Here is a 15,105-nt window from a genome sequence, read left to right on the forward strand (position 1 = left end):
TAAAGTTATTACCGTAGCTGGTTGACCGCGCGGGCGGGGTCGAAGGCGAAGGCCTGCTTGGTGTCGTTGGGCTTGATGCAGCGCACGTAGTGCGGCGTGGTGGCGGACAGCGTGGTCATGAGCGCCGACAGGGACGCGCGGAACTGGGACCCCACCGTCTGCTTGCCCGGCCCGGACGCGCGCCGGGGGGGTTGCTGGGGGGAATCACAAAACACAATTTGTTTTCATATTCAATGTTGAACAAGGCTGGAGCCGTGGTAGCCCAGTTGGTAGAACGCTTGTCTCTCACTTTGAGGTCGCAGGTTCGAATCCAGCGCAGGCCTACACCAATGATTGTCGAAATTGTTGTGTGTAGTGTGTGTGTGTGTGTGTGTGTGTGTGTGTGTGTGTGTGTGTGTGTGTGTATGTTTAGTGTGTAATGTGTGTGTGTGTGTGTGTGTGTGTGTGTGTGTGTGTGTATGTGTGTGTGTGTGTGTATATATATATGTGTATGTGTGTGTGTGTGTGTGTGTGTTTAGTGTGTAATGTGTGTGTAGTGTGTGTGTGTGTGTTTAGTTCTTCTTCTTCTTTGCGAGTCGATGGCGATCGAAGCTAAATTTAGTCAGTCAGTTTCTCCTTTTGTGTTTAGTTTGTAATATGTGTTTAGTGTGTGTGTGTGTGTGTGTACTCACAGTAAGGCTAGCAGGCGGCACGGAAGGCGTGGTCCGTCGCCTCGAGGGCGGCGGCAGCGTCGCGGTGTGCTGCTCTGTCTTGTCCGCTGCGAACATGGCGTGGATGAGCCGGCAGCTGGTGGCCGTCTTGATGCACTCCAGCTGCTCCTCCGACACTGTGTCCCTGTTCTTTTCCAGGAACCCACCGGATTGGTACTCCACGTTGTCAGCAAAGTGTTTTATGATAAATGCTGGAACAAAAGAAGTCGAGTTGAGTTGATGAAAACCAATGAGTTATTAGTGCAGTCACTAACACAGTTGGCTCGACCATTCTAGACGGCGATACGGCTCACCTATCACGTTGGTTTAGACCAACACCACCAACTCTGCTTTCTTTTTTTTTTTGAGCTTTCTGTTAGCAGAAAGCTCGGTGAGGTGGTGCTTAGTTCATCTTGCGATGGATGTACCTCTGACTTCTCTTTGCGCTAGTGTTGTGAGCTTATGTGGTTACCTGAGTTATGGAACCGTGGTTTGACGTAGTGATGGTACTTGGCACACTGCTGGTGCAGCTTGCTGACGAAGCCCAAGTCGGAGCCCTGCGGCACGCGGCACTCCTCGTCCAGGAGCGCCAGGACTCCCAGCTTGTCCTCTATCAGGTCTATGCACGGCTGGTTGTCGTAGAAATCAATCATCTTCCACGATATTTCCTCCTGGAAACGGATAGTTAAAACTCCTAAAAGTTTCCGGGGTTTTCGGAAGCTACATATATATATACTAGCTTTTGCCCGCGACTTCGTCCGCGTGGCGTGTTATAAAAGAGAGATCTTTGTATGTGGGGAGTGCATGTCAAATTTCAAGCATCTAACTTATGCAGTTTACATTTTTCCATACAAATGTTTTTTCCCGCTAACTCCCGTTCCCGTAGGAATTTTGCAATATCCTGTTGCAACTAAGCTTTAAGTTTACTATGGTACCAGCATGCCAAATTTCAAGCGTCTAACTTAAGCGGTTTAGATTTTTCATACAAAAGGATTTTCCCGCTAATTCCCGTTCCTATGGGAATTCCGGGAATTCCTTTCTTAGTGCACCTCTACGGTACCTACGCTACGGCCCTTCCAAATTTCAAGTGCCTACGTTTAGCCGTTTAGGCTGTGCGTTGATATGTCAGTCAGTCAGTTTCTCCTTTTATATATTTAGATTTATGTATAATATAAATATGTAGTTAAATGTACTTATTATGTAGGTTGTTCTTTTAATTATTTATTTTGTTAGAATGCACTAACCCGCTATTATTATACTTTTACAAAATTTTCCTGTACCCAAAGGTTGCCTGAAAGAAATTGCTGCATGAGCAATAAGGCCGCCTGTTGTGCTTTTCTGTATATGCTGTCCTTATCTCTGTATTTTGTGTCCAAAGTATTTTATCTATTTATCTACAGAGTACTGCAGAGCGGAAGGCAAAAAAGTAGCATGGAGAATGCTACACCGACAAGAATATGGCTCTTAAATTGGTGATGATGAAAAGCTTCCGGAAAGCCAGCGCAAGTTTGAATCCAACAAATGCCCAAACCAATGATTGTCGAATTTGTTTTCCAATTCATGTTTGGATCACAAATGATTATCACGTGCTCAGCGTTGAAGGGAAACATCGTGAGGAAACCCACATTCCCGAGAAATACATTTTCGGCGGTATGTGACCTAACCTGTATTGGGCTGGTTTTCGATTGGAAGGTCAGACAGGCAGTCGCTTCTGTAAAAAACCGGACCTGTCAAATCTTCAGGTTAGGTAAGCGGACCCTGTGAGAAACGGGATAATGCTTGGGGATTGAACGATGCCCAAGACAGAGATAGTTTGAAAGAGAAGGTCCCAGCAGTGGGCCATCAACTACAGAAAAAAGTCGTAAAGCCGGCAGTTCCGGTTCCGACGCAGACAGTTTAAAAAAAACATACACATAAACAGCCTATATACGTCCCACTGCTGGGCACAGGCCCCTCCTCAATCAACCGGAGGGGGTATGGAGCATACTCCACCACGCTGCTGTGCGGTTTGGTGGAGGTGTTTTTACGGCTAATAGCCGGGACCAACGGCTTAACGTGCCCTCCGAAGCACGGAATCATCTTACTTTTTCGGACAATCAGGTGATTCAAGCCAGAAAAGTCCTTACCAAACAAAGGACAGTCTCACAAAGTGATTTCGACAATGTCCCCATCGGGAATCGAACCCGGACCTCCAGATCGTGAGCCTAACGCTCTAACCACTAGACCATGGAGGCTGTTAAAAAAAAATACCTTAATATACTCGTCCTGCTCCAGTTTGAAGACGTGCGAATTGAACTGCTGCTGCAGCTTCTCGTTGGCGTAGTTGATGCAGAACTGCTCGAACGAGTTGATCTCGAACGTCTCAAACCCGTAAATGTCCAGGACACCTGGGAATTCACATCATCACATAAGCATAGGAACATCAAGATGAACTAAGTACCCACACCTCCCCGTAACCATACCTATGATTGATATACCTTTTTTTTTCATTATATCCTTAATCTAAATACATGGTTTGAATGATGCCGTTAAACTACAGAGGTTTGTCTCGGCACCCATTCGTCGCATTAATACAGAAAAAAAATAACATAAAAATACAGAAAACATTGAAATGAATCATATCGATAGGTATCCACATATAAACTCAAAAACACACACAGCGCACTGTCGTACCGAGTAGGCATAAATGCCAATCAATGCGGCGTACCTCGTTTACGAGATTCCCTCTAAAAACCAGTTTAGACCTATATCAATCGCAAGATGAACTAAGCACCCACATCTCAGAGCTGATAGTTCTGTTAGACCAACGTGACAGATGTAGTCTTCTTCTTTTAATCTTATTAAATATTTCAGAAAATCTGGTGGTTCAAATCTGCAATGACCTTACCAAACCAAGGACAGTTTCACAAAGTGATTACGATGTCCCCATCGAACTCGAGACCTCCACATCGTGATCCCAACGGTCTAACCACCACAATTTTGATTAATTTCCTATGGTCTACTGTGGTTTTCATAGTAGACTACGTTCTACTCAGTAGACTGTCTCATCAACTACTCACGAACAGTGCGATTATTTGTTTAATTATTATTTTAGTAGTTTACCAACACAAAAACAACACTGCAACCCATTTTCGAAACATCCAAGTGTGTGGTCTACTGCGGTCTACTAATATTAAGGTCTACTGTAGTCTACTCACCAATAAAGTGCTTTTTAGCATGTCCAGTATCCAGTGCTCTATTGACAGCACGCACGAGCCAAGCAAACAGCTCCCCATACATCCTCTTGGCCAGGGCATCTCGGGCGAAGGCGGCCCTGTCAAATCAAAATCAATTACTCAAAAGCGTTATCCCGTTGTTCACAGGGTCCGCTTACCTAACCTGTAGATTTGACAGGTACGGTTTTTTACAGAAGCGACTGCCTGTCTGACCTTCCAACCCGCGAAGGGAAAACCAGCCCAATACAGGTTAGGTCACATACCTCCGAAAATACATTTCTCAGGAATGTGAGTGTGAGTTGACTTTGACGAAATTTGTAAGGTCCCATGACAAAGCCAACTCTTTCACCTACGCTTTGCTTGGGAATCAAGAAAACGCAAACACCGTCACCGTCACCGTCTTGCAGTTTGTTAAGAATCATGTTGATGAAATAAAATAAAATGAGGGTACCTTTGCACGTCCATTCTGGACACTATGACCTCATGTGCTGATGCTATGCGGCGGTGCGTCAGCCACCTAGCGAGCTCCGCTTTTGATATGCCAAGAAGCGAGCACACTGTTGTTAGGTGTTTGTCGTTTGACTGGAATAAATACAAAACGCAACACGATCTGTAGTATCCGATAAATACGTGGACAAACCTCAAAATTGGCACACGTTAGTTGTCTAGGTTGAATGTGTTAGACAGAAATTAAATTGTGTTTTAACTTTACGCGGTTATTGACCCCGATTCCCGCAGACACCTCCTAATTTCACTTTAAGTTATACCCGTCATTTTCTTATCCGCCGAAAAGGAAAGGAACGGATGATGGACAGCTCTTAATTTTAGGAAGAATGAGTAAATGAATGAATAACCCGGGCAAATCAAAAAGGTATCTCGCTGGTATGCAAACCGTTTGACGTGTGCTGTCAACATAATTCTGGCGGGTTATTGGCCAATGTAAAATTTTTAGACGGTTGTTTTAGATTTATGCTTAAAATTGACGTGTGACCCATAAATTTTATGCTTGTCGATTACCCTTTTCAACGGATAAGAAAATGACAGACATAAAATGAAATTAGTTGCTGTTTGCAGGAATTAGCACCATTATCGTAATTAAAACACATAATAACGGGTTCTTACCGCGTTTAAAGCAAGGATATGAGACTCCCGATATTTCGACACTGTTGCAAGTGAGCGGCACGCGGTGGCCAGGAGATTTTTGTATGGAGAGTCCAGGGTTATACTTACATTGATATACGCCCCATCCTGAGTATCGGTGGTGGGTCCATCGGGCTCGCAGGCCAGTTCCACGTTGCCCAGGTGGAGGATGCACGCCAGCACTGTGAACATGTTCTGCTGCTCCGTCTCTGTCACTCCTGGAAGAGAGAGTGTTGGTGAGACAAAGGCAGAAGTAGTTACGAAAAAGAAAAGCCATCAGTTGGAAAAAGGCTGTTTTGATTAAAAACAAGTTTTTCTAAGTATTCTTCTTTCCGATCTTTAGGGAATTAATATGACACTATGATTTTGCAGTTAAACGCTGCGCAAAAGGTTATAGTGTAAAAATATAATCAAAACAATATGTTTGTTTACTCAAATAGTATGGAGAACTGTCAAAATTTAAGAACACTCAACAGTAGCGACACCTGATGGGAGAGATGGGCAGTTTTTATCCTCTTAGATGCATGTATTTTTTTTGACGTGAATTATCTGGATAATGCGTGAGCTTACCTAAAGTAGTTAATGCATTTTTGGTCTCATTGAAAGTTTTCAGATCGTCGACACCATCGATGTTCGGACTACCCCCCTGGTTGAGGTATTGGAAGGAGTCCTGGTGATCTGGAAACAAACATAACATACTGAATTCCTTTTTCGCAAAAATCCCATGGTCTTTTCGCAGTAGACCGAGTAGACCGTCCCTAAAAACCTCAACTTTGGACTTGCCTACTTACCATCTCATTCATGAAGCTTTTTTAAGTGAATATCTATGGTCTTTTGACAGTAAAACGAGTAGACCTAAGCTCAAACACATCTGCCTGCAACTCTGACATCAGCTTATATGCAAATCTGGTAGAACTCGATGGTCTTCTGTAGTCTTTTACGATTTATCATATCTTCAACGTGGTCTTTTGCTAGAAGACCGAGTAGACCGACCCTGAATACGTCATTTGAAAGCTCAATTTTGGTCTTACCAAGTTGTAGCTCTGGCATGTGCTTGTGCGCTGCGCAGAGCTGGTAGAATACGTGGTAGTTGCGCTCGCCAGCGCTCTGGTACACCACACGCGACTTCTCCAGCAGGTAGGTGCGCATGCTGGCGCCGGATATTCGGTACTGGCTGTCGAAGTGGATCTCTATGAACTTGCCGAACCGGGAGGAGTTGTCGTTGCGAGTTGTCTTCGCGTTGCCTATTGCCTGGAAGATGAGAATATGGTGAATGCATAAAAGCAATAAGTCACTCACTCACTGACTGACTCACTCATCATAATATCATAGAAACTACAAGTGTTAAGAGTCTCAAATTTTTCAGGAAACACTTTAGGACCCCGCCGGCGTAGTCGACGACTTCCCTCAATCAGCGCTTATCGCTATCGACCCACCAGGGTCAATTAATTCTTTCAAATATTTTTCCTCTCAGACGACGCCCTGAGTCGAGTTTCGCGCCCAACTGGGCACTCTCAGGCCTGTTGTTTTAAACGTTGTACCGGGTGAGAGCCTTCAGCTCTTCCCATTTGTCCAGCCAAGTAGTTAATGCCATTTGCGGCAAATCTACAATAAGTTACGTAAAAAGAAAATATTGGATAATGGAAGCATACCTCCATAATGGGGCTGGAAGCCAAAACCTTTCTCTCCACTTGGGTTTCGCTGGCGTTCCCGCCCACAGCCGCGAAGTACCTCATCGCGTACTTGGCAGAGACCGTCTTGCCTGCGCCTGATTCGCCACTCACTTGGAAATAAAATACATACATAAAAAAAAACAGGAAAAAAAGAAAATAATAAAAATGTATTGGTGATGAGATCAGAATCACTTATTCAAAGTAATTATCATCGATAAGCAGCCTCCATGGTCTAGTGGTTAGAGCGCGTTAGGCTCACGATCTGGAGGTCCGGGTTCGATTCCCGATGGGGACATTGCCGAAATCACTTTGTGAGACTGTCCTTTGTTTGGTAAGGACTTTTCAGGCTTGAATCACCTGATTGTTCGAAAAAGTAAGATGATTCCATGCTTCGGAGGGCACGTTAAGCCGTTGGTCCCGGCTATTAGCCGTAAAAACACCTCCACCAACCCGCATTGAAGCAGCGTGGTGGAATATGTTCCATACCCCCTCCGGTTGATTGGGGGGAGGCCTGTGCCCAGCAGTGGGACGTATATAGGCTGTTTATGTATCATTTCAAAACCCGTCGCATTTCTTACCTATGATACTCTGATCCCTGGTCTCCCGCTCCAGCTTGGTGTAGGCCTCCTCTGACACGGCGAAGATGTGAGGATCGAGGTCACCCATGGCCTGGCCACGGTACGCCATGATTGTCTCATCACCTACAAATGACACATGACAATAACATAAACCGCTTAGGGACGGTACTGAAAAGTATCGGCGTCCGAAGGACGTAATAATTTTTTTTTTTGACGTGACTAATTGTAGATTTGCCGCAGATGGTATTAACTACTTGACCGGGCAAATGGGGAGCGCTGAAGGCTCTCACCCGGTACAAAGTGCCCAGTTGGGCGCGAACTTTGGCTCAGGGCGTCGTCTGAGAGGAAGAATATTTGAAAGAATTAATCGACCCTAGAGGGTCGATAGCGATAAGCGCTGATTGAGGGACATGGTTGACCATGCCGGCGGGATCGGTATCGGGGTCCTGAAGTGTTTGGTGTCGCGAGCTGATTGGCTGCCTCTATGGCTAGAGTAATCGGGTCGTCGGGATCGTATATTGCGTCCTTCCGACGCCGATACTTTTCAGTACCGTCCCTAAGCGGGATGTATTCGGAAGCCGCAACTACCAGGGGATTTGGGTGGTGCGGAGCAGAATCGAAAAAACGTTTTGAAGCTAATTTTGTATGAGACCCGCTGTCGCCGCCGGTTCAACCCCATACTCTTTCAGTACCTACTACTCCTGCAAACAAATAATTACGATAGCTCTACTGCTTCTCAAATTCCATAGCCACTTTACCGGCAATGAGCATTTTATGTGATAGGCTGCGATTTTATCATTACTTTTCGCAATACACTACATTTTATGATAAATAGCCGAGCATACTAAGGTTTTTAGTCTTCCTGTGTGGGAGAGTTGTCCTTGCATGATAGTCGATATTTGATTTATTGCCCTGCAGGTTGTAATGCATAAGAAGCCCTTTTAATATACTATAGCGGAGGTTTGTGCGTCGTATAGTTTGCGGACGAGTGGAGTGCAAAGTTGGAGTATGAGCTATTTCCTCATACATGGCGCTCACTTTCCATCCTCTTTCTTCTATTATCGGTATCGGGGATCGGGGTTCTAAACTTACCATAAATGGGTAAATCATAGTAAGGGTTGATGGCGACCAGAACAATCCCGCAATAGGTGTAGATGGCGTTGCGGTCACAAAACCTGGAACCAATGTCATGCTACATTAATCATCGCCGGTTAGAGTACCATCAGGTACCATTACTTTTTTAACGGCCTCCGTGGTCCAGTGGTAGAGCGTTAGGCTCACGATCCGGATGTCCCGGGTTCGAATCCCGGTGGGGACAAATCACAAAAATTACTTTGTGATCCCTAGTTTGGTTAGGACATTACAGACTGATCACCTGATTGTCCGAAAGTAAGATGATCCGTGCTTCGGAAGGCACGTTAAGCCGTTGGTCCCGGTTACTACGTACTGATGTAAGTAATCGTTACATGAGTCATGTCAGGGGCCTTTGGCGGCTCAATAGTAACCCACAAGATAGAAAAAGAAGGCAATAAAGTATCGGCTATTTTTTGGAAGTTAGAGTATTATTTGTTCACAAAAAGGAATGCAGTGTCCTTGCTATTAAAGAGTTTTTACAACGGGAATATTCCCACTCTGGGAAAATTCCTAGGAACGGCACAGCACTGGTCACAATCACAATACCAGCGGAAATGGGCGGCAACAGCCAATGCTTTATCAGAACGGGAGTGCCGCGCGATTTTAGTGAATAATCACATTGTGATTCCTAAATTTTAGTTCCATACTCTTGCGATGGTAATTCCACTTGATATCAACTTAGAATCATGGTCTGAATCATCCCTCAAATTCAAATTCAATTATATCTTTATTCAGTAGGTAACATAATAATAATAATAATAAAACACTTTACTGCACACAAATTCACAAAACATTTACAGGGTAAACTTATTCTAAGGTGGGCAAACTCTTCCAGACAACCTTCGGCAGAGGATATAGTACACTTGTACAGCTGCAGTGTAGCGCGCAAAAAGTAGTAACATAGTTACACTTTGAATCGTCAATTTTTACATAACGAGCGTCTCATCCGCCTAAAACTACTGCAGCTTCTCACAACCTGTATAGCCGTAAAGTTTTAAAGTTTTCATTACGATGTCACTAACACCCTGTATATTGAATACATCCTATATATTTACGCGTCAAGTTAGTAACAATCGTGGTATAAGAAAACCAGGTACTTATGCTCAAAAGTGACAGCTAACATTTCAAGGTTAGCCCAGCTGACGTCATCCCACCCTGCGTTGCCATTTCGCAAAAAATAAATTACCCACGAATAATGCTTTTATATTTACTTTTTATTAGTAAAAGATTTACTTACAGTTTTAATATTTTTTTATATATGTGACAAGTAATAGTAATTAAATACATTAGTCAGTAATTCGCTTAATTTTCAATAATAAAATTTACGTCCTTGGAATGTTGGAGATACCAATGTGATGGTAACATAGTGGTAACACTAACGTCATCAAACGCCTAGCAATGGCGGCTTGTCATAGGATTGAGCAAACCTGGTCTTCTTATAAGATGGTCACACGTAATAAGAGACAGGTACGAATTACATTGCATTATGCTAGATCGCTTCCACCTTAAATGTCTGCGGAGGATTCTAGGGATTCGATGGTCTGATCGCGTACGGAATACCGAAGTGTTGCGCAGAGCTAGCGTAGGTGGCATTGAGTTCTATCTCATGAGGCGGCAGCTACGTTGGTGCGGACACGTGTCACGAATGACTGAGCAGCGAGTGGCGAAGCGCGTCTTTTATTGTGAACTTGAGGAAGGCAAGCGCAAGCACGCTGGACAACTCCTTAGGTACAAAGACGTGCTAAAGCGGCACATGAAAAAGTGCGGCATTGAGCCATGTCAGTGGGAAAATCTAGCCGCTAATCGCCCGGAATGGAGAGCTTTGGTTCACACCAAAGTTTATGAATTTGAACATCGACGGCGCTTAGAGCTTGACGCCAAGCGCGATGAATTGAAAGCCCGACCGCCTGCGGCGATCAATTATGCATATTTAAATGGTGTACTCACATGCCCACTATGTGCGAGGATCTTTTCCAATAAGATTGGCTACATAAGCCACATGCGAGCACATGAACGTCGGAGTTGAAGCAGTTGCCGTAGCCGAAATCGGCTGGATCATCATCACATTGCAGACACTTCCCTATTATTACTTTACTCTTTGGGGCTAACAATGGCGGCTTGTCATAGGACTGAGCGTACAGGGGGGGTAAAAATGGCCACATCGAAGCAATTCATCTAAGAAAGCAATATTGCTATTTGACATTTGTTTGCATTGCGCACTTACTTTTATATGCGCGTTTTATATTTAGGAGCACCTATGTGGCCTTTTTAACCCCCCTAGTTTTCTTACACCACGGTAACAGTCTTTACGGCGAGTTGTCGAGTTGTCCTCCGATCATTAGTCCCCTATGGGGGTGGGCAGAGTTACAAATAATCGGGATTACGCCATCCAACCGAAATGATATCATCCAATTTAAACCGTATGTGTGACAGTTGTATGGGTTCCATGAATTACACATGTTTAGAGTTACTACCGGCCTAATTAATCTAAATACGAATGTAAGTCCGTGTTTCAATAGCTGTACGATCACGAGCATTAATATGTATACACTTTGGTACCATGTCACATAAAGTTTTTTGACAAATTGAACTGTAAGTCTCACTGAATGTCAAATATGTTAGTGCGACAGAGTCCTAAAGTGGATACATTATATTGCTCATGACTGTACTTATTGACTATTGATTATTTATTTATAAGATATTATCAATGCATGGAATTGGATATGTAAGGTATTTTCGAAAGGATTTTGTTATATTTTCAATTGAAACATTGGTGCTAATTCCTGTAAACACCATCTTGTTTTATTTTAAGTTATATCTATCGTTTTCTTTTCCGCCGAAAAGGAAAGGGACAGGTAATCGACAAGCATAAAATTTATGGAACACATGTCAATTTTAAGCACAAATCTAAAATAAACCTATATACATTTTGCATTGGCTAATAACTCGACAGAATTAAGTTGACAGCACACGTCAAACGGTTTGCATTGGTATGCAATCCGTACCAAACCGTGCGAGAGACCTTTTTAGAACGGCCAGGTTATTCATTCATTTACTCATTCTTTCTAAAAGCTGTCAATCATTCGTCCCTTTCTGTTTCGGCGGATAAGAAAATGACAGGTATAACTTAAAGTAAAATTAGGAGGTGTCTGCAGGAATCGGGGCCAGGTTGTGAGCTGCAGTAGTTTTAGGCGGATGAGACGTTCGTTATGTAAAAATTGACGATTTAAAGTGTAACTATGTTACCTACTGAATAAAGATATTTTTGAATTTGAATTGAATTTGAACTTGCGATGGATGTACCTCTGACTACCCCTATTTAGATATACTCATGCTGTTATTGCTTACCTGACTTTAAGGTTGTGCAGTACGGCAGGCTCATGCAGATAAGACAGAGAGGTGAGGTCGTTCTGACCGATGAGGAGTGATGGGTTCCTCAGTGGAGGCATCTGCTTCTCATCAGTGATCTGTAGAAGGAATGGATGTAAGTCAAAACTTAAGTTGAAAATCTATAAAAATAAATCATTTTTGTAGAACTCTAGCAAACATAGACTCAACTCAGAATTAGGTAAAGTGTTGACCACTTACCTAACGACGATTTGACAGGTCCGGTTTTTTACAGAAGCGACAGCCTGTCTTTTAATTTTATTTATTTAATATTCTATCGTGTGGGTTTTGAGATGGAGTACCAACCTCATCAACCCTGGTGTCAGGGTTATTATTGAGCCGTCAAAGGCCCCTGACATGGCTCATGTAACGACTACTTACTTCCTTACTGATGTAAGTTACATAAGCCATGTCAGGGGCAATTTTAAACACATTCGCCAAGCCGGAAGACAGTTTGTTGGCGAAGTCTTTACTTACCTTCCAACCCGCGAAGGGAAAACCAACCCAATACAGGTTAGGTCACATACCTCCGAAAATGCATTTCTCGGGAATGTGGGATTCCACACGATGTTTTCCTTCACTGCTAAACGTGATAATCATTTATGATCCAAACATGAATTCGAAAACAAATTCGACAATCATTGGTTTGGGCCTGTGCTGGATTCGAACCTGCGACCTCAAAGTGAGAGGCAAGCGTTCTAGCAACAGCTACCACGGGTACTCTTAGTTCTTATCTTATTTAGCCTATACGATCCCACTGCTGGGCAAAGGCCTCCCCTTGATTTTTTCACTCCTCTCGACTTTGCGCCATCTCCAGCCAATCCTTCCGATAAGCATTGAGGTCGTCACACCATCTTTTACGCGGTCTTCCTCGACTTCTATGCCCGCCTTGAAGTATCCAGTGGGTAACGACCCGCGCCCATCGCTCCGGATGCATCCGACAAACGTGTCCGGCCCAGTCCCACTTCAGTTTGGCGGACATTTTCCCTACATCAGTGATACCCGTTTTGGAGCGCAGTGTAGTGTACTCTTAAGGTGAGTATAGACTACAACATTTACTTGTAACAGAACAACGAGCCGCTCTATGATATGTTCTAGTGTATCATCCTCTTACGAACTAAACGCTGGGCTCTTTGTTACAAACCAACGAGCATATTGGTGTAACATTTCGTCGAGCGTATTGGTGTAACATTTCGTCGAGCCACGTGGGCGATGCGCGGTTGCGGGGTGACGCGGAGGGAGAGGGAGAGAGGGAGCATTTACCCGTAACATAACGCCGAGCATTCGCAGGAACGTTACATTACATGGAAATGCTTTGGAAACATCAAAAGAAACATCTAGAGCGACTAGCCGATCATCCGAATCCCCTCGCATCAGAGCTTATAGACCACGTAAATGTGGTGAAACGACTGAAGAGAAGCCATGTCGTATAAAGTGGGAGGCTGTGACATTGGTTGTGGCTCCTGACACGTCATCTATCCACTTAACGAAACTGCTTATAGTCTAGAGGACTGATTGTAGTTTAAACCAAGAAAAAAAAAAAAAAAGGTTTCTTTTCTTCCCACATACCTTAATCTGACGGATCTCCTGGCTGGAGTCCACCTTGACAATCAGCACACCGGAGCGGTAGTCGGACGTCACCGTTGCACTCTCCCATACTTTCCCTGGGTGCTCCACCCATATTCGGGCACCCTAGGGACGTTATTGAATGTTAAATATTCTATTTTCTAAGCATTGTACGCCAAGAAATTAAATTTTAAACAACTCAATAAAAATATACGTTCAATTTAAGATGTTATATTTATTATTATTCATTAACAAAGGTACATATAGCATACAGTGTAATGCGAACTATGAAAACAATATTAAATATTTAAAAAAAAAACAAAAAAAAGAAAATTAAATTGTACTTTTAAATGTTAAATAAACTGGGTTAATTGTTAATGTATCATTCCAACAATAAGGGGTATTCAAGTTTAAGGTCTGCTTTGAAGTGATAGACAGAAAAAGGAATCAGTTGTTTAAGCCTATGTAGGCATAATGTCCCACTGCTAAGCACAGGTCTTCCTCTCGTTAACCAGACTGGTACAGAGCTTAGTCCACCACGTATCTCCACTGTGGTTTAGTGGAGAACATAAACCTAAGTTTATTTAGAATAGTCCCATAACAAGATACTAAAGAATATCCATGTGGCTGTATGAATTAGCCACCCATTACCACAATGATCTCATCATAAAATTAAAAACAAATATTATCAAACCGTAAATTACATAGATAAACCAGTGAGCGTGTAATCAAATCTTGTAATATCTAACGGAATCACGAATATTACATCAAAATGAATTATTCATTAGAAAAATGCTTACTAACATACTGACATACTATGCTCAAGTGGCATCATATTTGCGTTTAAAACTAGGCTCCAAATGAATAGCGCAATTGTACAAATTAACGAAAAACAAAAAGTAACCAAATATATTCCAAATTCGAAATCCTATTGGATTTGTATTAGGAATTGGATTTTCAAAACTAAAATACGAAGCAAAAAGTTTGCATACCTTAGTATAAAGCTCCTTCGTAGTCATTTTGCTATATTATTATAACTTTATAAATAATTGGACGAGTTCGCAGCTTTGTAAATACATTTTATAATTAAAGGTAGATTCGAAATTAGCTAATTTTTCCCAAATGCAAAACGTCACTGCATTGTTATTGACATGTGTCAAAGTGATAAAAATCGCGTTTATCAATACATTTCGCGACACTCGAAATGCGACTGTTTCAACTAGTTTTCCCAAGCTGAGAGACTCTCATAATTTCCATAAGGAAATGGAAATTCTTATAAGAAACTGATATGAACATAAAAACAAACATGCAACAATACAAATCGAAAGTTTTTCTTATCATAAAATTCCCACGGGTGTTGCCGTGACAAAATATTCCAATTTGGGTCAAAACCACGTTCCATTCTACGCAGTTATACTGATGACCTATTTTGTTAACCCCTCATTCGACTAACTATGAACTAATCAAATCAAATAAGTGTCAATTTAATAAAAACAGGTTTATCTATATTTTTTTTATTCGACATTTATTTTATTAAAGATTCGGAACCAATCCAGGATGTTTTAAATAAAGACCTGGTCAAAAGTATTTTAAACCGGCGAGCATGCAGTCTCCGATGAGAGTGGAAGATGCAAAAGTGGTGTCAGGATCGTAGTAAGTGGAATTCTATAGTCTCTGCCTACCCCGATAGGAATAGATGTGATCTTACATAGTGTATGTATGT

General features: G+C 42.6%; 1 protein-coding gene across 2 annotated transcripts in view; it reads right to left on the bottom strand.

Annotated features, from left to right (window-relative positions):
• LOC126378328 (unconventional myosin-Va) overlaps positions 1 to 14,681 on the bottom strand; it is a 55,896-nt gene extending 41,215 nt beyond the window's left edge. For both annotated transcript variants that reach the window (XM_050026560.1, XM_050026559.1), the window contains exons 1-15: positions 14,375 to 14,681; positions 13,386 to 13,508; positions 11,778 to 11,896; positions 8,388 to 8,470; positions 7,296 to 7,418; positions 6,697 to 6,827; positions 6,076 to 6,295; positions 5,615 to 5,722; positions 5,135 to 5,262; positions 4,356 to 4,486; positions 3,887 to 4,002; positions 2,940 to 3,076; positions 1,162 to 1,360; positions 672 to 901; positions 13 to 194 (exon numbers count right to left, since the gene is read on the bottom strand). In XM_050026560.1, the coding sequence (XP_049882517.1) occupies positions 13 to 194; positions 672 to 901; positions 1,162 to 1,360; positions 2,940 to 3,076; positions 3,887 to 4,002; positions 4,356 to 4,486; positions 5,135 to 5,262; positions 5,615 to 5,722; positions 6,076 to 6,295; positions 6,697 to 6,827; positions 7,296 to 7,418; positions 8,388 to 8,470; positions 11,778 to 11,896; positions 13,386 to 13,508; positions 14,375 to 14,401 (2,057 nt within the window). In that variant the 5' untranslated portion in view covers positions 14,402 to 14,681. The remainder of the gene's footprint in view (positions 1 to 12; positions 195 to 671; positions 902 to 1,161; positions 1,361 to 2,939; positions 3,077 to 3,886; positions 4,003 to 4,355; positions 4,487 to 5,134; positions 5,263 to 5,614; positions 5,723 to 6,075; positions 6,296 to 6,696; positions 6,828 to 7,295; positions 7,419 to 8,387; positions 8,471 to 11,777; positions 11,897 to 13,385; positions 13,509 to 14,374) is intronic.
• Between the last annotated feature and the right edge of the window lie 424 nt (positions 14,682 to 15,105).

The sequence above is a fragment of the Pectinophora gossypiella genome, chromosome 26 (genome assembly GCF_024362695.1).
Source record: "Pectinophora gossypiella chromosome 26, ilPecGoss1.1, whole genome shotgun sequence".
NCBI lineage: Eukaryota > Metazoa > Arthropoda > Insecta > Lepidoptera > Gelechiidae > Pectinophora > Pectinophora gossypiella.